The sequence below is a fragment of the Lolium perenne genome, chromosome 2 (genome assembly GCF_019359855.2).
Source record: "Lolium perenne isolate Kyuss_39 chromosome 2, Kyuss_2.0, whole genome shotgun sequence".
Taxonomy (NCBI): domain Eukaryota; kingdom Viridiplantae; phylum Streptophyta; class Magnoliopsida; order Poales; family Poaceae; genus Lolium; species Lolium perenne.
In genome coordinates, this window is record NC_067245.2 from 293947536 (window position 1) to 293967758 (window position 20223).

Sequence of the window (20223 nt, forward strand, 5' to 3'; positions counted from 1 at the left end):
CCGGCGATCGCCTCCGCCATCGCGGCCTCCTCCGCGCGCTTCGCCTCCTCCTCGGCGAGCTGGCTTGCGGCGGCGGCCTCTTTCTTCGTCTTCTTCCGGCCGCTGCGGCGCGGAAGGCTGTTCTCGGATGACGAGGGCGCCGCTGCTGCGCCCTCTTCGGTCGCCGGCGGAGACGCCGGCTCCTTCTGACGCGCACCGGCGTCGAAGGCGACGACGCCTCCTCCCTCTTCACCGGCGCCAAGGATGGCCTTGACGCCGATCCGGAAGACGACGAGCTGGCAGCCATGCGCCGTGGCTGCCAGACGCTTCCCCGACGGCGGCTCGCCGATGCCCTCGATGCCGATAGAGGGGGCATCGTGAGCACCGGGGAGTTGCCGCCCTCGATGTGCTCGACGACGGCCTCGAGTGTCCGGCCCGGCGCGCTCCACCACCGTCGGCGGCCCGCGGCGTTGTTGCACGCAGCGGAGGCGGCGGGCCGTCGTAGGCCGCCAGCTCCCGCTCCCACCGCCGCAGAAGTACGAGTTCCACGCCGTGTAGTTGTCGGGGTGGTGGCGTGGCTCGGCGCGTTCCTCGTCCGTCAAGGTCATCCGCGCCTCCTCGATGGCGACGTCGAGGGCGTGGCCCCGAGGCGGCGGCGGGATTGGTACGCCGCCAGCACTAAGCCGCCACCCGCCGCCGGGAGGCCTCGTGTCCGGCGGGCAGGGGTACCCCGCCTGGTGGAGGAGGTGCCCCTCCCACGCGTGCAGCGACCGGCGGGGGAAGCCGTTGTTGGCTGCGCCGTCGTCGTCGTAGAACGCCATCTTGAGAGTACAGGGAGAGTGGAGGGAGAGTGAAGCACGGGGTACGCCTCGCGGCGAGCGGACCGGCGTATATAGGCGTGGCTGGCGCGGGGATTAAATGCCGCGTGGATTGCGACGCGTCCGCGGCGAGCTGACCGGCGGCAGCCTTTAGTGCGCGCGGAAGACGATGCGTGCGCGAAAGACGACGACATTAACTCGCCGCGTGGCCGGCGAATGCAGACCGGCGGCAGGCTTTTACAGCGCGCGGAAGACGATGCGATGAGGACGACGATCGGTTTCTCTCGCCGACAAGTTGGGGCCACCAGACGCGCGGGAAGTTTCCTCGCCGTTTCGCGCGCTTTCGTTTCGTCCGGAGTCCCCGAGCGCTCCCCGGGGGGCCGGGGGGGGGGGGGGCGTGGGATCGCCGGATGGATTTAGGCCCAAATCCGGACGAAAACGAGGAACCGGGGGCGCGACTGGGCCGAATTTCGCCGTCCGGATGGAAAAAACGCTCGCCGGGGGCCTGTTCGGGGGGACGAGTGGAGATGCTCTAAGAGCATCTCTAGCAGCCCGGCATCAGACCCCATCTATATAATAATCCCCGTTTTTCGGTTTTAGGCGGAAAAAAGGGTCCGTTCAGACACCGCATCAGACCTCCATACCAAAAAAAAAAAAAAAAAATTCCGGGCTGTCCTGTTTCGCGCCGCGGAAACCCAAGTTCTTGGGCTGGCGAGGTTGTGCGAGCGCGAACCCCATCTTCTCCCCCACGTTGGCGTGAAGGAACTTTCCACTTCTCCCTTTCCCGCTTCCGCCCCACCAACCGCCCCCGATTCCGCTGCCTCTGCCCCTCTCCGGCCACCACATCGACGCGCTCGCACCGAGATGGAAACTGTTAACTCGCCTGCTTGCGGGCCAGGCTGCACAGCGCGGATCTACTCCACTCACCGCAGCCGGATCTAGCGCGCCCCGCACCAAGTTCCCCCCCCCCCCCAACATCAAGTGGAAGCGGCTAGGCAGCACGTCGTCGCCGCCCCTCTCGCTGCTCCTGCCCCTCCCGCACCTATTGCCCCTCCCGCTCCGACCAAGCGGGTGAAGCGGCCCGGTAAAAAGCCACCGGCGGAGAAGAAGCCGGAGCCGAAGAAACCCGCTGCGAAGAAGCCTGCCACAGCAAGATGGCGTCTTTGACAGCTATGACGGCGCGAAGGCGTCGTCGGCGTCGGCAGCTGCGGACAAGGTGGTCGACAAAATCCCCGTTGTTGATGTTGCACCAGAGTCGTACGTTGACATGCTCAATGAGGCATCCATCGACATCGATTCCCCGTCGCTCGTGGATTACGGTGACTACAACGATGGATTGGAGGAGGGACTCGAGGGTGATGAGTTTGGGGAAGAAGAAGATGCCAACGGCGACGAGGAAGATGACATGGAAGAGATAGAAGAGGGGGCGTTTGATGGGCGGTGGCCAAGACAAAGGGGAGAGCGACCCGGTCCGACAACTACACCGAATTTGAGGACGTGATCTTGATCAGGGCTTGGGAGGCGGTTTCGATGGATGCCGTGACCGACACTGATCAAATCGACAAGAGGTATTGGCAACGCATCGAGGACAAGTTCTTCCAATTGATGCCGCCTCTCTCTTCTACTCTAACCCGCTCCTACCGTTCACTCCAAGGCCGATGGGATAGCATCAAGACGGTGTGCAGCCGGTGGGCCGGTTGCATTGAGGGCATGAGGAACTCGCCACCGAGCGGCACCAATGTCGGCGATTGGGATGCTATCGCACAAACATGGTATAGGGAAATGCCCGGGTTGAAGGGCAAGCTATTTACATTCCGTCATTGCTATACCCTTCTTAAGCACACTCCAAAATGGAAGTTGAGGGAGCAAGAGGCGACACCACCGAGGCATAAGCTTGTCGAGTTGGAGGATGTGGAAGAGGATGATGTGCTTGAGACCAAGAAGAACAAGAAGAGGTCGGATGCAACAAAGATGATCAAGGACAAGATCAGGAAACAAGGAGAGGCTGCAACATTGTCTCTCAAGATCGATGTTATGGTCAAATCCAAAGAATTGTTGGCGATGAAAACTTTAGAGGCGAAGAAGGAGATGATGGAGAAGAAGAACAAGGAGAAGGAGGCAAAATGGATCACGCTCCGGGAGGATGCAAAGCGCAAGGATGACATCGAGGAGAGAAGAGCATGCTCCAAGGAGAACCGGGCCATGGCGGAGCTCATCGCGGCGGAGAATGCGACTATGATGATGAACCCGCCTAACATGGATGAGGCCAATCTTGAGTGATGGAAGCTTACGAAGACGCATATCTTGGTGCGAAGGAGGGAAGCTACATGCGCTACCATGATGAATGCCGATGGTGATGACGCTACAGCGAGTGGTGGCAGCCATGTCAATGCGCCGGCAACCGACGATGATGAGTGATCATTCTCCTCCTTTATGATGTGATGTTCAATCTTATTTTGGTGCCGTGTTTTATGTATGATTGAGTACTTTAAACAATCTATTTTGCATGATTATGTTGCTATATTTGAGAATTATCGGATGAGTTGCATAAACCATGTGTTTCTGGTTTATGTTTGGTGGCTGAAAACCATCACGTAGCCCATACACGCCAAATGCGACCCGCATAACAACTTATTCGTGTGCAACGGTTTTTCAGCCTGCAAAACATGTTTGTGCTGGCCTTGATACACGTATTTGGGGTTTGCGTTTTAAGGTGTCTGCTAGAGATGCTCTAAAGGTTTTACCGATCAAATGTGAGATCTTAAATTAAGAAGCAACGCTTTTTATTTCTCGATCTTTATAAGGGAAGGAATTCTGGTTTGCTTTTTTTTCTTTTTGATTGAGGAACAAGGTGGCTTCCGTTGTGACAGACTTATAAGTGGGCTTAGAGCATCTCCAGTCGCGTCCCCCAAAGCGTCCCCCAAAGGGATTTGGGGCGCGCCGGACAAAAAAAGCGTTCCAGCCGCGTCCCCCAAAGCCCATTTTTGTCCGGCGCGCCCCGATATGGTGTCCGGCGCCCCGAGCCCGTCCCCGTCCCACAGGGGACGCTCCGGGGACGCCGGACACAACGAAAAGCGAGGCCAACCGACGCGGGGCCGACCCGTCAGCGGCACAGGGAAAATTCGTCTCACACTCCCGCCAAATCCCGCCGCTCCCGCCAAATCGCGCCTATACCGCCGCGCACAGGCCTCCCAAAACATATCCCGCCGCCGATTCATTTCTCCTATCCCGCCGATTTCTTTCTCCCTCCCGCCGTCCACCCGCCGCCGCTACCCTCTCCCCATTCCATGGCGCCGCCGACAGCCCCCAAAAAGATGGCGAAGAAAGCGGCCAAGAAGCCGCCGGGCAATGCGACGATAGGGGCGAAAGCGCCGTTCGCAAAGCCGCGGAAGGCGCCGGCTGCGAAGAAGAAGCCTGAAGGAATGACCGAAGATCAATGGCAGCAAGATTGCCTGCGCCGGAAGCTATCGACGGCGGAGCGGAAAGGACGGAGGGCGGTGGAGCTGGAGAAGAAGGCTCAGGCGGCGCGCCAGCACCAGCACGTAATGGCCGGGTGTATCGCCGCCACCAACGCGAGCCCATGGAGTACGTCCATGCCGGTATACGTTCCCGGAGTGATCTCTCCGTCGCAAGCCGCCTTCTACAACGACGGCCCCTCCGCCACTCCCGGGTGCGTGACGCCTAACTTGTCGCCGCACTACCAGGATGCGCTGCCGCACGGCGGCTTCAACCCCAACAACCTCTACTCCCCGGCGTACGAGCAGCGCGAGCCAGGACCCGGTCCGGACGGCGACCCTTTCACCGGCCGCAGGGGTCCGCTCGAATACGACGGCGCCGGCCGAGGAGGACGACGGGGTTGAGGAGGAGGACGACGAGGAAGAGGAGGGGGTGGAGGACGACGAGGAGGACGACGATGAGGACGAAGAGGGCGGCGACGAAGAGGACGACGAGGGTGCCGGTGACGATGATCTCGTGGAGGTAGACGCGGACGGCGTGAGGACGAAGAAGAAGAAGAAGAAGAAGAAGAAGAAGGCGTCGGGCACACGAGGCCCGAAGTGGACGCCTCTGGAAGATCTTTGTCTGTGCGAGTCGTGGGCGACGGTGAGCCATGACTCCATCATCGGCGCCAACCAAAAAGGCGGGAAGTATTGGGCGAGGATCAAGGCCGAGTTCGATGAGCGCAAGCACATCAATGCGACTACAACAAAGTGACAATGAAGAGGAGCCGAAGGCAATGTCGACGCGATGGGCCATCATCCAGCGTCGGTGAACTCCTTCCATGGGTACCATCAGGACTTAGAGACCAGAGGCGACAATGGCGGCGCCGACGTCGCCCAACCGGTACGACTGTTTCTTCCATAATCTGTAGCGCCTACATTGTGTTCGATGAAATGACTCTGCTTCCTTTGGTTAGTTTGATAGGGCCATGGAGGTTTACGCGAGGAATTCAGATGGGCATAAGCCGTTCGCGCTGATGCATTGCTATGGCAAGCTCAAAATGAATGAGAAATGGCGGCTGACGCGCTTGTCGCTGTCCAAGGGGAAGGACGCCATTGATCCTGACGCGCCGCCGGCAACTTCGACAGGGCGTCCTATCGGCAACAAGGCTGCCAAGGCCGCCTTGGCCGACGCTGCGTCGTCTGAGAAGACGCAGGCGTCGATCACGAAATGCCTCGCCGACATCTCCTCGACCTTTATCTCCCGCGACAAGAAGGCCGACCAAAGGTGGGCCGAGCTGCTCAAGAGGCAAGAGGAGAAGCTAGAGCTCAAGAAACGCAGGGACGACATGTCCCTGCTGAGAACGTCGACAGAGGGAATGTCTCCCCGGACGCGAGCAGCGCACAACTTCTTCAAAGGCCAGATCCTCGACGACATCGAAGCCAAAATGGCGGCGGCGGACGCGGCGGTCCCGTAATGCATCGGCAGCGGCGAAGAAGAGCAGCCGACGCGTCTTCTATCGCTACACTCGCGTCGGCCTCCGCGTCGGCGACGGAGCAGACGCACCATGCACAGAACAGTACAGATCGCGACGAGGTCGTCGTGCTCGACGGGCTGCGTCGACTCAGGACACGACGCCGTCGACCAACCCCTTCCCTTCTTCTAATTTGCATGCACCACCGGTTCTGTAATATGATGGCGCGCCTAAAGATTTTGATCGATCGCCGCTACTCTGATCGCGACGAATCGGCGGGAACGATCTCTTTTGAATGCATCTATTTGAATTTCTGATTGGGGGCGGCGTTTGGGGCACGCGGCTGGGGAGCGACGTCCCCCAAACGCGGCACGAACAAAACACGTCCCCAAAACGCTCGATCCGGCGCGGTTTGGGGGACGGTTCGCCGATAGTTGATGAGTCTAGGCATGTGCACGTTGATAGGCCCAAGAAACTAGAAATTGGGGTCTGGAACAATGCGAATCTGGTCCGGGGAAGAAATCGAAGACGGACTCTGTCCAGACTCTGCCTCTATATCGAGCGAGCCACAACTTCTGCAAAAATCCCAACCAAGAATTAACACAACAGATCTACCGATGGCTGACAAAGAGGTGGTTCCTCCCCAGGTGGAGGAGGAGCTCGCCGGTGAGGACAGTGCACCAAAGACGAAGGCGCCGACAACCGGCCTCAATGGTTGTGCCACGAAAAGAAAGGTGCAGCACGGCTGCTCCAAGGGAGAGGAGATGGCAAACGAGCAGGCAACGTCCGATAAGACTGCGGGCCTTTCCGAGGTGACAGTGGCGGCCGACGAGACGATGGAGCAGCAGGATGACTCGAATTTGGACAAGTTCTATGAAGAGTGGAAAGCAGAATACGCACAGCTTATGGACGAGCTGTTTGGTAATGGCCCAAACGCAACACCCGTGAGGTGGGTGAAACATCCCTCGTTCATGTGAAAATGCTTATACTCGGCCGACCGATCGCGCAAAAAAGATCGGTCGTCTCCCGAGCCTGCGCGCTTCCTTCCGTACGCCCTGACTCCGTGGTGGACCCATAGTACTAATTACGTATTCGTTTACTTTTGCTTGAAGGACTCCGCATGCAAACGCTCCGCCACCCGTGCATGTCGAAGCCCACCACTAGCCCAGGGTGTATTAGCTAGCTTACATTGACACATGCATGCCTGTAGTACTAGGTTTTTTCAGGATATGCATGCTTGTGTGCTACCTAGGCCCTAGTGCTAGCTTCCTTGCGTATATATTTTAGTGGAACGACTATTATTTTTGTAGTGAAAGCACACAAGAGATGTTGTAATCCTTTTGCCAATTTGCCGGGATGTTTACAAGTTCGTGTTTTCCTAAAATTTTAAATTTTGCATAAGTTATTCGAAAATGAAAAAAAAAGTGTAAGACATTTTGTTGTAATCATTTGTGAATTGTGTATAGATCGTTGCCTTTTTTTTGTTGTAATTCAGTTTGTAGCAAATTAATTGTTGCTTCACCACTTTGCATTATTTGCAAACACATCGATTTTTTGTTGTAATCGTTTCTGAATTTTGTAAATATATTTTGTTGTAATTCAATATGTAGAACTTAATGGTTGCTTTACCACTTTTGCACTGTTTGCAAACATATGGATTTTTTGTTGTAATAGTTTGCGGTTTTTGTAGATAATGATGTCGACTTTTGTTGTGAATCGATCGACGGAAAAATTGTTGGTTTAAACACTTTTTGTAACATTACTTTTTTGTTGTAATAGCTTGTGATTTTTTGTTGTATTTGTTAGGAATTTTTGTAGGAAATTAATCTATAGAAAAAAGTGTTGTTTATCTAATTTTTTTTGTAGCATTAGCTTTTGAAAATTTGAAGGGAAAAATATAAATTGCGGTAGAGCTAATATTGGACGTTGGATGACGATCAGACGACGAAAACTGCAACCGATTTTACAGCCCAGATCGGCCGACCGGCGTTGAGCGCAACCCCAACTCGAAAGGAATAGTCAGCACGACCAGTGCGCGACAAGAACGAGCCTTGCACGACGGTAGGTGGTAACTTTTGTACAATGTTACAATTTTTCCCTATAAATATAAGAGTGATTAGAATTTTATTCGTATGATTTTGTAACGATAGTCTAACAACTATTGCTAGAATTTTTCGTGTAACAAGGGATGGAGCAAGCAGTACTCCGTAGAAAGCTACTAGTAGTAGACTAGGTGGAGGCAACCCATGCGGAAACTTGCATGCAGCTAGCAGCAACGCGTGCATGCAAGCATGGCGGCCAAAAAGACACAACGCTCAGCTGACACGGCCGTAACTACGCGTGAAAGGCGACAAGCTGTGATGTTCTGTGGTCCCGGCTGCATTTGAGCTGCACGTGAAAGTGCTTTTCAGGCAGAGCATCCAACGAACGTACGGTTTCTTGTTCCGTCATCGGACGGTGGAGGTACAACCGATTTTACACCCGGGAATCGGCCGACCGACGCTCAGCACTACATCTTCATGTATTACGATGGCCAGGATGATGAGGAGGAGGGGGAAGAGTTAGACGTTGTGGTTGACGGGATCCCGCCGACGGCATCCAAATGACACGAGCAAGAAGAGCGATGGCATGGACCCGTCATGTTTTGGTCCAACCCACTTCGGTTTATTTCTCTAGTACATCACCTTGACAGTTTTTGCATGTTAATACAAAGCAAAATCTAAATAAAAAAATAAGGTGAAAGTACTTCTAAAAAATAACTCATTGTACATCATATTTTGTTGCTATATGTAAATTCCGGGACGATGTTAAGATAAGACGGTCTTATCAACCATTGCACATGCCCTTATGGCCTTATGGATCCATCATGTTTTTTTTTTTTGAGAAACACAGTACAAACGCAGACGCTCATATACACGCGCATACACTCACCCCTATGAACGCACACACGCACACCCCTACCCCTATGAGCACCTCCGGAAGACTGAGCCGGCGGATTGGATCTTGAAATTGACGAAGTCACCACAGACGCCTCGCTGTCGACGGGAACGTCGCCTCCCACTGAATGAATATTCCGCCTTTATGAGACACACAGATGTCAAACCTGGGGTTTGAACTATGGTGGGCTGGGGGTACAACCACCCTCCTAACCACCCAACCTCAGGTTGGTTCTCGGGTCCATCATGTTTTGATCCATCCCATCCCACTTTGACTTATTTTTCTACATGCCATCTTGACATTTTCTTTTTGGAATATTGATACAGAAGAAAAACTGAAAATAGTTAGGTGAAAACACTTCGACAAATGTTTTGAAGGTTTTGCCGAACACATTATAAATAATGACCTCAAAGATGATCTACGTAATCAAAAGAGCAACATGGTAAAGGGAGTATATGCACCGTGTATTAAAAGTAAATTTCCGTATATTCGTCTCCATTTATGTCTGTGAGCGTATAATAGAGTTCTTAAGAAAATACAACTACTACGGTACTACCTCTGTCTATAAAAGGATGTCGTAAGTTTTTTTTCTAAATTTTAATGTATCTAGACGTACTCTAGTGTATAGATACATCCGAATTTAGACTAATTTCCGACGTCATTTTTTATGGACGGAGGGAGTACTATTCTTGCTTTACCAAAGTGTCCCGGTTGTTCTTTTCAATTGTACTTTTGCAATTAATCTGAGCCGTTCTTTTCATTGCTTATGTCTAGCTAATTTTTAGATGGAAGGTTTGAAGTGAGCCCAATTTTAAATTAACGAAGTCATTAACAGGCTAAGAGTACAACATGTATCACTACTAGGGAGACCAGCTTACAATGAAAGCACATAAAGAGAAGAGAACGGTACTAAAAAAAAAAAGAACCACGGCTAGAAGCAAACGGCTTGTTGGCTTCATCCTCAAGATAACTTGACCCCGGGGAACGTCGCTGGATTGGGAGCAAACCTTCACCGGAGTCCCTGCACCACCATCTTCATGTCGCACTACTCCAAGCCGCATGAAGACCACTAGCCAGAAGCATCAACACTCGTCAAGGAATTCAAGGCAACACCTTCAAGAAGGAGGCGACACTGTAATGTCGTCGATGCCTGACCCAGAGGGTCTAGGGTTTTACACAAGTTCTAGGACAATGATGAAGTAAGAAAGAGAAGGTCAACATCGAAGCCTCCAAGGAGGGGAATGACACCCATGAGTGTCATCGTCGCTAGCACCGGATGAACTGGGCAAGGCTTTCGCCCAAAGCCTTCTAACTTCTTATCACAATGCCACCAAAACATGAGGAAGTTGCAGTGATGACCAACCGCTACAATGGACAATCCCGTCACCGGAGGACGCGAAGATAGACCAAAAACAGGGATCTTCTACTCCCAAGGTCCAACGGATGCCAACGGAAAGAGGGGAAGGCGAGAGTCGAAATTGGACTAGATCCTTGTCAAGCAAACATGAAAGGACAGAACTTGGGGAAGGGGAATGACTGAGAGCAGCCTGCATTGTTTCGCAAAAAAAAAAAAAAAAAAAAAAAAAGGAGCAGCCTGCATTGCACATTCCCCACCGACGTCCCATGCCGCTGTCCAGTAGCTAGGCCTAGGCGCCGGCTCCGACCAAATCCCATTCTTCAACCTCACTCTGGCGGTCTTCCTAGTCTGATCTTTGTGACGATCTGTACCGTGATCGAACAGGCGGCAAGAGCCTGACCGGAAGCTGCATGGCGAACATCAGAGAGACGTGGGAGATGCTCAACTTTGCTGCCGAGAATGGCGTGACTGCGGACGTGGAGGTGATCGGAGCAGTAGAGGTGAACGCGGCCATGGGCGCCTGGCCAAGGGCGATGTCAGGTACCGCTTCGTCATCGACATCGGCAACACCTTCAGCTCGCTGGCCTCGGCTATGTAGCTTATATCTACCTGCGAGACCAGTGGCCAAATCCAGCACCTGATCCCTGCTGGTGCAAATAAATGCAGCAAGTGATATGATTGTGCTTAATCTACCTTGATATGATTGTGCTTAATCTACCTTGATATGATTGTGCAGCAAGCGTGAGTATACAAGTATTGTGTAACACTATGATATGAGAATGGATTCTCTGAGACGACAAGAATTGGAGACAACAATGCAGTATGTAACATCTGTTTTTTCATATAAATAAGATGAAATTCAATAATTACATGCCACAAACATGTGTGAGCTCTCTGCCTCACTTCACTACAGGAAACATTTGCATTATCTCTTTCTCTAACAATTATGGTACCATAAAGCATTTGAATTTTGCATTGGTGTACACGTACAAACAGAGAGGGAAGAGTGAGAATCCTCACGCTTTGGCAACAAACTACAGTATACAGTATGCAGTATGCTACGGTTTGTGCACAGAGACTTGCACCATCACCGTGGCATGCCAAGGGACCTAGGGAGGGACAGAGACCGGACCTCTGGTGCTGAGCTAGGGAACATAACGTTGAGCTTGTGCATCAGGACGTCTGACTTAGACGGTATCTCGTTGAGCAGGAACTGCTGCACAATCGGCTTCTTGAACCACTCCAGCACCGAGTCCCCAGGTGCCCGCAGGACAACCTTGCTTACCTCGAATGGCGACTCCAGTGATGCTAGCACCTGGGCTACCACCATCTTTAGCGTCGGCCCTGTCACCAGCTTGATGCGACGCGGCACGACTCCGTAGTAGAGCATCCGCTTCCTGAATCGGTGGAGCGTGTGCACTGTCGCGATGAGCGCTGCTCCCACAGAAAGGTTCCGGATGTCCAGGGACCAGGCGATGTGCTGGTCAAAAACGATGGCCTTGGGGAACAGCTTATTCTCGTAGGCGACCTTCCAGACGCATCGTGCACGGTTCATCTGCCCCATGAGCACCAGGTAGTTGAGGAGCACGTTCACAAAGTACCTCGCCGCGCTCTCCTCATTTTCATAGTCGATGCCCTGGAAGAATTCACGGACAAAGGAGAGCACGGGCTTCTTCCGCTGCTCAGGCCCCGTGAACAACCCGCACATGAAGTCATGCGCCTTGTGCCTGCTCACGCTCAGGATGTTCATGATTGCGCGTTCGCTGTCCTCATCCTGGCACCGAACCAAGTGCGCGAGGATGGAAGTGTAGAGTATCATGTCCACCTTCGCCGCCGCACCAACATAAGTCTCGAGCAGAGGACGTGCCGAGTCATACAGCCCCATCTTCATGCAAGACTCAAAGAGCTGCCTTATGATGAAATTATTGGTCCGTATCCCGGCAGAGCCCATGAACCGCAGCCACTTGAGTGCGAGCTCCGTCGAACCATCCTTGATGTAAATCATCAGCATGTCACTTGCAGTCACCTCGATTGGGAACCCTGATGCCTTCATCTCAAGCAACACTTTTGCAGCCAAATCCAGCAGCCTCTTGTTTGCCAGCATCGTCAGCAATGCTGTAAATGTGCTCAGCCCCGGCCTTGTTCCTGCATTTGCCATGGAGTGGTACATCCGCATTGCGATATCCACCTGACCAGCTGAAGCATGCATTTCGACCAGACAAGCATATGTGGCAGGAGTAGGGAAGAAGCCGGACTTCTCCATGTCTCCAAACAACTTGGCAGCGACGTCCAGCCTCCCTGACCGTGCATTCGCCTCGACAACCATGGTGTACAAGCCAAAGCTTGGCCGGAGCCCTCCTCGCCTCATCTCCTCCCAAAGCTCCATCCCGGCATCGAGCTTCCCGGCCTTGACGAGCCCCTCCACCATGGCCGTACTCACTGACATGCTCACCCTGTGCCCCACCGCCACCATCTCCCTGTACATCCCCATCGCTGCGTCGAGCCTCCCTGACTTGGCCAGCACGTCCACCATCGTGCTGTACACTGCCGGAGACGCAGGCCCGACCCCATCCCTCTGTCTCATTTCATCAAACAGCTTCCGTGAGGCGTCGATCCTGCCGGCGCGCGCCAGCGCAGGCACCGCAAGCTCGTAAGTGGCCTTGTCGAGCGCGCAGCCACAGACCGACATTTCATCGAGCACCTCGAAGGCCTTGAATGCGAGCCCCCTGGTGAGCAGCAGCGAGAGGAGGGCGTTGCAGGCGGGCGTGGCGAGGCCCCGGAAGCCGGCGTCGCGGAGGCGCTTGAAGCAGTAGAAGGCGGGCTCGAGGAGGCCGTGGGTGGCGAGCGCGGAGACGACGGCGTTGAGGGTCCTGGGGAAGAGCGCGGGGTCCGGGTGCGCGAGGGCGTCGTCGAAGAGCGAGAGGATGTCGGAGGAGTGGGTGGGCGGCGGGAGGCGCGCGGCGACGAGGGCGGAGAGGTCGTCGGAGGGCGCGAACCAGGGCTGGGTGCGCGCCCAGGCGACGAGGGAGAGGAGCGGGACCGGGTCGGAGGCCGGGAGGGAGCTGGCGGCGAGGAGGAGCAGGGCCGGGTCCGGCGGGGACGGGAGCGCGGAGAGCGCGGCGGTGAGGGAGGGCCCCGAGCGGAGGCGCAGCGCGAGCGCGGCGAGGCGGGCCGCCGCGGCGGGCCGCGGCAGCGGGTGCGCGGAGGTGCCGGAGAGGATGGTGGGCTCGGCGCCTGGTACTGCGGGGCGAGCACCGGGTGCGGACGAGAGGACCTCCCCCGTCTCGTCCAGGTAGTCGACCGTGTCCGTCCACTCGGCGCCTGGCGGCGGGTCGGAGGAGAGGCGGCGTGGCGCGAGCGAGCGGGGCAGCGCCGCCGCCCGGCGGCGGAGGTGGGGGAGGCCGGCGCGGAGGAGCATGGATTCTTTTGGCGGCGTCTCGGCCCTTCCACTTGGGCTGTCTCTCGGACTAGTTGCGAAATTGCGATACAAGAAGCGGGCCCCCAGCTACATGTGAAACTGGTAGGGCCCGCGGCCCATGAGAATCACGCGAGTAAAGTCGCATCTCCGCACGCCAGAACCAAACCAGATCGTTTCCCTTCTTCTCTGGCTTGTTCTTCATTGTCCCTGCTGCGCGCATCTCCAGATCGCCTTCTCACCTGACCCGTCTCTCCTTAACCTGGTGCGAGGGCAGGCCGTGCTCGCGTCGTCCGCGCCAAATCCTCCCCGCAGTCAAGTAAGTCTCATCCTCTTCTCTGGGAGTCCGTGATTAATTTGGGCGTTCTTGGAGTTCATGCTTCTACCGCCGAGATGGAATTAGGTCCTGGATTAGATGAATGGGCAGTAATCTTATGCCACAGCGACTGTCATGCATGGGATACGAGCAATAGCAAGGCTAACTTTTCTTTTTTTAGGGGTTTCGAACAAGGTTCATAGGCAAAGGCCACAAAGTACCCAAACGACAGTTTTTAGCCTAGGGGAAGCATATGTCTGTAGTTTATACTACTACCTCCGTCCGAATTTAAGTCCAAATTTAGACACTAAATTCATTGATCCGTATCACCGGCCTTATAAACCATAACCAGCTTACCGAGTTATATCTTCCCCATCAGTTAGCTGCATCCTGTATGTTTAACTCATAGTTCCTTATTATCTTCCATTGCATCAGCATTCCAATCAGGAGAAGCGATGTCGACAGTGATCACAAAGTTCGCTGTCACATCCATGCTGATGTGGATGGTCCCAGTTGCAATCGTCTATGGATTTAACCACCAGATCTTTCCAGGTATGACTGCTTTCCCTTCTACATTACGCGGTTCTTCGTATTTTATACAGAATTGAAGCACACACATTTATAAGAGAATGACGTTTTACTCATTGGTCAGGTGTCGGCCAGCTTTCGCCCTCAGCGCAGACCTTGGCCAGTGGATTCCTCGCTGTCATCTCGGTCAACCTGGTGATCGGATTTTACATATACATGGCCATGAAGGAGACTCCCCATCAAGAGCCGCAGCCTGATCCAACCTTTCTGGCGAACGCTAAAGCGAGCATCAACCAGCCTACATCTTCGCAAGTGAGTGACGATTCCCATGGGAAGGGGAAGGTGGAGTAGGCAGTAGGGCAACTTAGCTTGGTTTTTTGTCCCCTTGATGCACATGCTATCAGGAATCAGTTGTGTTATGTGCTTATGTACTATTAAGCGCGCCCTTTTAGTTCGATGGATGTGGTTGCTGATATTTTTGAGAACTGGAGGTATATTATGATCAGTCTTGTGTACCAGTTATCAGTAGATACTGTGTTCAACTTGTTAATTTTGTTACGATGTTGAGAAAGGTCACTCTTGCGATCATAATCGAGAATCTGCTTTCACTGATTATGTCTGTTATTCTTAGCACATATTTTGTGCAGATTTATCTAACTTGTTTCCTTTGTATGCAATCATATACTAGATATTTTATAAACAAAACAGTGAATTTCTTGGGAATAGCTACTGTTGAGCTAAATTGTTCTTAGTTATTTAAATAAGGAGTATTTGTGAACAATCAGTGGAACTGGATAAGACAGGTCTTTGTTTAACAATGGATATTGTTTTTGTGTCACGAAACAAAATAGGATCTTGATATGTTGTCGTTGATTTCGGGAAGGACTTGAGTCTTATCTGAAGCTTTATCCTATCCCAGATATGAGTGACCATGGATCATTAGCTCCAGTAGCACTTCAATCTTGTGTGTGTTGCATGTGTTTTTCTCCCAGGAGCATATGCAATTGCGGATAAATTGTGTAGACCTTAAAATCTTATTGAAAATTTATATCTGTGGTGAAGCTTTGAATTCTCCTGTCAAATATTCTGGAAAGGAATTTTCTTACTAATGATCTAAACAAACTAGCCTGTTTTGTTGCTTCCGGATGATGGAAAAACTGTGCCTGCTGATTCTGTTAATTGTGTGACATGTGGGACTCGGCTTGTCTAAATGGAAAGTTCAAAACCTGCTGTATAACTAATCACTTACATGACTTAGGATTTATGGTTGGCGTTCATACAACCTCATACAATTGTGTAAATGGAGAATATCCAAGAGTAACCTATTTTGAGACATAGAAAATTCATGGATGAATTGTCAATTCTGCACCAATGGATTATTATTCTGATAGAATGGAGAGCTCCACTGGATACTTCCAACTTTAGCAGGACATAGTAATACTAGTAGAAATATGGAGATCTATGCCCATATGGCTAGCATGGACATGATCCCTGCACCTAGGAAAAGTGCAAGATATGTCATCAGCTGAAGCTTTGTGTTTGTCTGTAGCTTTGGGTTATTGAAATCTGTTGCTAGAAGGTCAACTAGGGACATGTAGATCAAAATCCCTGCCGATGCTGAGTTGAAGACTCCCTCGATAATGAAGGCAGTAGAGCTATGCACATTATAGCTAGATGAAATTGCAATCCCTAGCACAATGCCCACAGGTGCAGTCAAGGAGAAAAACGTTGCCATGATGATGGTTGCCCTTACCTTGAAATTAGCCTGCAGTGAGAAGTAAAGATCAATGATGTTAACCTTTGTTGCTGTGGCACTATATACAATTAGTTCTTTATCCTCTGCAATCATTTATTTGTTTTCTTGAACATCTTTGCTATCTTATGACAAAATAGTACTCCCTCCATTCTTTTTTAATTGACTCAAATTTAGTACAAAGTTGTACTAAATCCGAGTCAATTAAAAGAGACCGGAGGGAGTATGTCCTTAGTCCATATAAGAGTCTATCTGCTGACCATATTTGTTACTTTGTGTTCTTCCCTGAAGATTTAATGATCAATAGCTCTTGGATGCATTGTGTTGATTTTTTTGGAAGAAAATTATCAATGTTGTTTAATGCCTGTAATGTCTCAAGTTATTATCAGGTTTTATTTTAACTCCATATTATCTTTGTCTCTTGTTTTCCTCCCCTTCTGTGAGTCATAACTATTCTGATATGTTGGTTTGGAATTGTCTTTTTGAGCAAGTTGTAGCTTCCTGGTATCTTAGTCTAAAAAAGAAATAGACAAAACAAATTAGCTTAGTATCTTAGTTTTAGTACAAGCAGGTACCTGTACAATGCAACCACCCAAGCCTATGCCTTCAAAGAACTGATGGAAGCTAAGGGCACCGACCAGAGGCCTGATGGTGGATGGCCTCACAGATGCTCCTAAGGACACCCCAATGATCACCGAATGCACCAAGATTCCCAGCTCTAGAACCTGCATGATGATATATTTGTTATTTAAAGAGGGATTCACTGGTTCTTCAAAATACTTGGAGAACAAGGTGTGGAGGAACTCAATTCTTAGTTCGAAGAGGAAAAGTTTGTCTTAAAGAAGTAAAGCACATAATGCCAGACCTGTCGAATAGGTATTGATCTCATTACCCTGTCCCTGTTTATTTGTGTGTTATGGAAAGGTTTCTGAAGAGATGCAAAAGTGATTTTGGAGAATTCTTTAACATGCCACTATGCCTTTTGGTTTCACCCTGAAACTGTTATCTTGGAACTAGTATTTGCTTGCGATGTTCATTGTTGATAAACGTTTTGTTAGAGAGATATTTTGGAACATTATGTGCTACTACTTGATCTTATTATCTGCATGTTCACAAGTTAATATATTGCTTGATTCTTTTGAAAGTTACTTTCATGCTTTGTCAATTTCAGATTCACTATTTTTCTGGTACACAAGAAGCTGTGGAACAAAGCAACCCTGCCAGGGTCAGGGATTCCTATGAGACTGAGTGGCTGCTCTTACCTGAGACACCACCCTGTGCCGGATTGTGTCAGCTATTGAAGCCTCCTCTGGTGAGCTGATGATCACCACCTCACCATGTGAATGGCCCTGCGTATGCACATGATCGGTCCTCCCTTCCTCGTCTCCAGCATGGTCAGGTATGTCGATGCTGTCAACAGGTTGTGCCTTACTGACGTGAGAGCGCCTGTAGTACCCAGCAGCCAGCGAGTCTATGACCATTGTGGCCATTGCTGCAGTCATCGCCACAAGACCCGCAAAAGGGAAGCCGTTCCTACTGCCGCCACCTTTGTGGAGGCATGGGGACGTGAAGCTGTCGAACGCCGCTGGCAGAATATGCACCATGCCGGTTGCAAGGATGACGCCAGCCGCAAACGCCTTGACAGCAAAGAAGATGTCACCGTCAGGGCGCAGCGCGGCCATGGAGCGGCCAAGCACAGGCACCAGTACGCCAGCCGCCCCCGCAGTCAGGATGGACGCGATGGCGACCAGCTTCAGCTTCGTCGCGCCCTGCTTGTCCGCCCCGTCCGTGGCTGTAGTGCAGTCGCAGCCGCCGCTGGCTGCAGCCTGCTGCGCAAACAAGAGGAGCCATGGAAGCACTTGCAAGGTATGCTTGATAGCCAACATGGTGCTGATTATGTCTGAATGTGACGTCTCCCCTTGTCTATTCTAGTGTGGCCTGCAGGGAGATAGATAGATGGAACCAATTCTGTGGGTACTTTATATAGGAAGGGTTGCGGTGATGAGAGCTGTTGTCCTTTGTCCAGGTGGGGTCTGATACTTCCAAAGTCCCCTATGGCCATGTGTCACTGACCTCGGTGCAAAGTGTCGTTGATGCTTGATACTCGAACGACATGGTATCCGTAAACTGGATTCTCTGCACTTTCGAGACTTGTTTTCCATACAGATCCGCAAGCTATGTTGAAACTTGTTCTCATCCATGATCATCAGCTTCAGCTCTCTGAAATCTGGTCCAGCGCCGTATCGCCTTGTTGTCGTGCCTCATCGCCGATCACTGGATGGGCGAAGGCGTGATACTGCCTGATACTACTATTATAACCCTGATAAATCCAGAGAGGGTATGAGAAGTAAGGCATGTTTGGCCGATGGTGGCTGTGAGAGGGCCTGGTTTGCTTTCTGGTCGGTTTAGTGCAGTGTTGACATGATGTTGTCATCGGCCAGTCAGATTAGACACTTCCCAGCCCAGGTGATTACCCTTTCAGGGCTCTGTGGACTGGATTGAGAGAGAGGCTATGTGGTTGCGTCTGATCATTGGTGGAGATTAAAAGAAATCAAGGCCCATAGCTTCTGTTTAGCTGTGCGCTTTCGGTGTTGGTTGAAGGTAAGTTAAAGCCTTAATGGTCGTTGCAAAAGAAACTGAAATACTGCATCCATTCCAAATTAGGAAAGAAGCCGCCCCAACTAATTTCGAATGGCCCCTAAAAAAAAAACTAATTTCGAATGGGCAAACGTATGATTCAAACCCAAGCAACTGCGAAACCTGAAGAATCAGAAGGCAGAGATCCAACGAAATCCAGCCGATAGGATCTCGGTTGAACTTGTTGGGTGCCCTGTTCACCAGTGGACGTCTCAGTGAGCCACTTACCTGTACGAGGGGGGCGAATATGCATGCCATGTCATGTACTGTCGTTGGGGTCTTTAACTGCCGTTGTCTTGGGTCACAATCATAACGATGTGGGATAGTTCCACTAACCTTGGGAGACAACCTTGTGAGCACAGCCGAGGTGTTCTCCTCCTCCCAATCCAGAGTTGAAAAGATAGAGAATCTGCCTAGCTAGATAGGGAGGAATCTATCTAAGTGCACACCAAACACGAGCCATCGAACCCTGGCCGGAAAATTGAGAAAGAAAGAAAGAAGGCGGGGCTAGCTTATGTGCCAGCAATCATCGACCCAACACAAACAGGGACGGTGCTACTTGCCTTGCAATTGGGTGTGTGTTCTTGGTGGGTGTCGCCGCCATGGATCAGGTACTCAGCAGTAGGATTGATGTGTACATGCAAGGGAAAGGCACCAGGGTTTTCAGGATTGATGTGAACTCCACTCGTGGGTTCTACTGTTGGCAAGCATCTACATCGACAAGAATGCTTCCTGTGATTGATCGATCTCGTGGAGAGACAACTCCAAAGCCATTTCTGTCTCTTTGATCCATCATCACTGGAGGAAATTTGAGTGCATTAAGCAGATGCAGAGGTACATATATCAACTCCTACAGTTGAAAACCGTGACCATCTGCCCGAACTAGCGTTTGGCCTAAAGTTCCGAGGCAGATACATGCATCTTCTCCACACAATAGCAAGGCGACTGACCGATGGTCGACGCACTGGCTACCTAGCCAGGGTGAAAAGGTTAGTGGAGAAGGCGGTGCAGGACAGCAGCGTTCATGGGTTAAGAAAACGTAGGTGGTGGTCCTTTGGCTTGAACAGCATCCATCAACAGAAGAAGCAACATACGCAGCGGATCAAGGAAGCCAATAATGCTCGTAATAGGATCCACGATGGTGCACTTACCCCACAACTGTTCCGTTCGTGCTCACATGTTGCAGAACCATGCGCAAGAGAATCACATATGCAAAAGTTTTGGTGTAACTAAAGGACTCCCAGCCTCCCAGGATTGATCACTAAGTGTTCAGTCGTGTCGTTGGCTTTGGGGCTGTGTACTATTGTGGCCCTCTTTCTTCTCGGGGCAAGGCCTGGTTATATTATTTGGCCCAACTACCAAACGCTTGCTAAATGGGCTTGGCCTACCACGCTTGCTAAACGTGCTCGGCCCAATCTACCTGCCATGTGCGGCAGCTGAATTGGGCGGAGAATAGGTTTCGCCATATGAGACTCTTTCCTATTGATTTCACCATCAGCAAGAGTGGAAGATGGAACATCGAAATGTGAACCCTGGCCGCTTTGGTGCTTTAGGGGGAGGAAAATGACGGG

The 20223-nt window shown here is 51.6% G+C and overlaps 3 protein-coding genes across 3 annotated transcripts; 1 reads left to right on the forward strand and 2 right to left on the reverse strand.

The window, feature by feature from the left end:
• Positions 1 to 10824: 10824 nt before the first annotated feature.
• Positions 10825 to 13469, reverse strand: LOC127336215 (pentatricopeptide repeat-containing protein At1g79490, mitochondrial). The gene has a single exon (XM_051363010.2). It carries the CDS (start codon positions 13419 to 13421, stop codon positions 11091 to 11093), a length of 2331 nt encoding a protein of 776 aa, XP_051218970.1. The 5' UTR covers positions 13422 to 13469; the 3' UTR covers positions 10825 to 11090.
• A 104-nt stretch (positions 13470 to 13573) lies between these two features.
• LOC127336218 (uncharacterized) lies at positions 13574 to 14877 on the forward strand. The gene is made up of 3 exons (XM_051363012.2): positions 13574 to 13737; positions 14170 to 14286; positions 14387 to 14877. The coding sequence occupies exons 2-3, from the start codon at positions 14190 to 14192 to the stop codon at positions 14611 to 14613; spliced, it is 324 nt and encodes a 107-aa protein (XP_051218972.1). The 5' UTR covers positions 13574 to 13737; positions 14170 to 14189; the 3' UTR covers positions 14614 to 14877.
• Positions 14878 to 15612: 735 nt separating this feature from the next.
• LOC127336217 (zinc transporter 3) lies at positions 15613 to 17950 on the reverse strand. Its single transcript, XM_051363011.1, has 3 exons — positions 17278 to 17950; positions 16591 to 16740; positions 15613 to 16027 (listed from the first exon to the last, which is right to left on the reverse strand). The coding sequence occupies exons 1-3, from the start codon at positions 17899 to 17901 to the stop codon at positions 15722 to 15724; spliced, it is 1080 nt and encodes a 359-aa protein (XP_051218971.1). The 5' UTR covers positions 17902 to 17950; the 3' UTR covers positions 15613 to 15721.
• Positions 17951 to 20223: the final 2273 nt, after the last annotated feature.

Bases quoted from the DNA above. Each gene is read 5' to 3' on its own strand.
- LOC127336215 (XM_051363010.2), bottom strand. From the start codon at position 13,421: ATGCTCCTCCGCGCCGGCCTCCCCCACCTCCGCCGCCGGGCGGCGGCG.
- LOC127336218 (XM_051363012.2), top strand. From the start codon at position 14,190: ATGTCGACAGTGATCACAAAGTTCGCTGTCACATCCATGCTGATGTGG. The intron at 14,287-14,386 runs GTATGACTGCTT...CTCATTGGTCAG, and splicing joins TAACCACCAGATCTTTCCAG to GTGTCGGCCAGCTTTCGCCC.
- LOC127336217 (XM_051363011.1), bottom strand. From the start codon at position 17,901: ATGTTGGCTATCAAGCATACCTTGCAAGTGCTTCCATGGCTCCTCTTG. The intron at 16,741-17,277 runs GTAAGAGCAGCC...ATCATCATGCAG, and splicing joins GGCACAGGGTGGTGTCTCAG to GTTCTAGAGCTGGGAATCTT. The intron at 16,028-16,590 runs GTACCTGCTTGT...TTCTCACTGCAG, and splicing joins TGGGTGGTTGCATTGTACAG to GCTAATTTCAAGGTAAGGGC.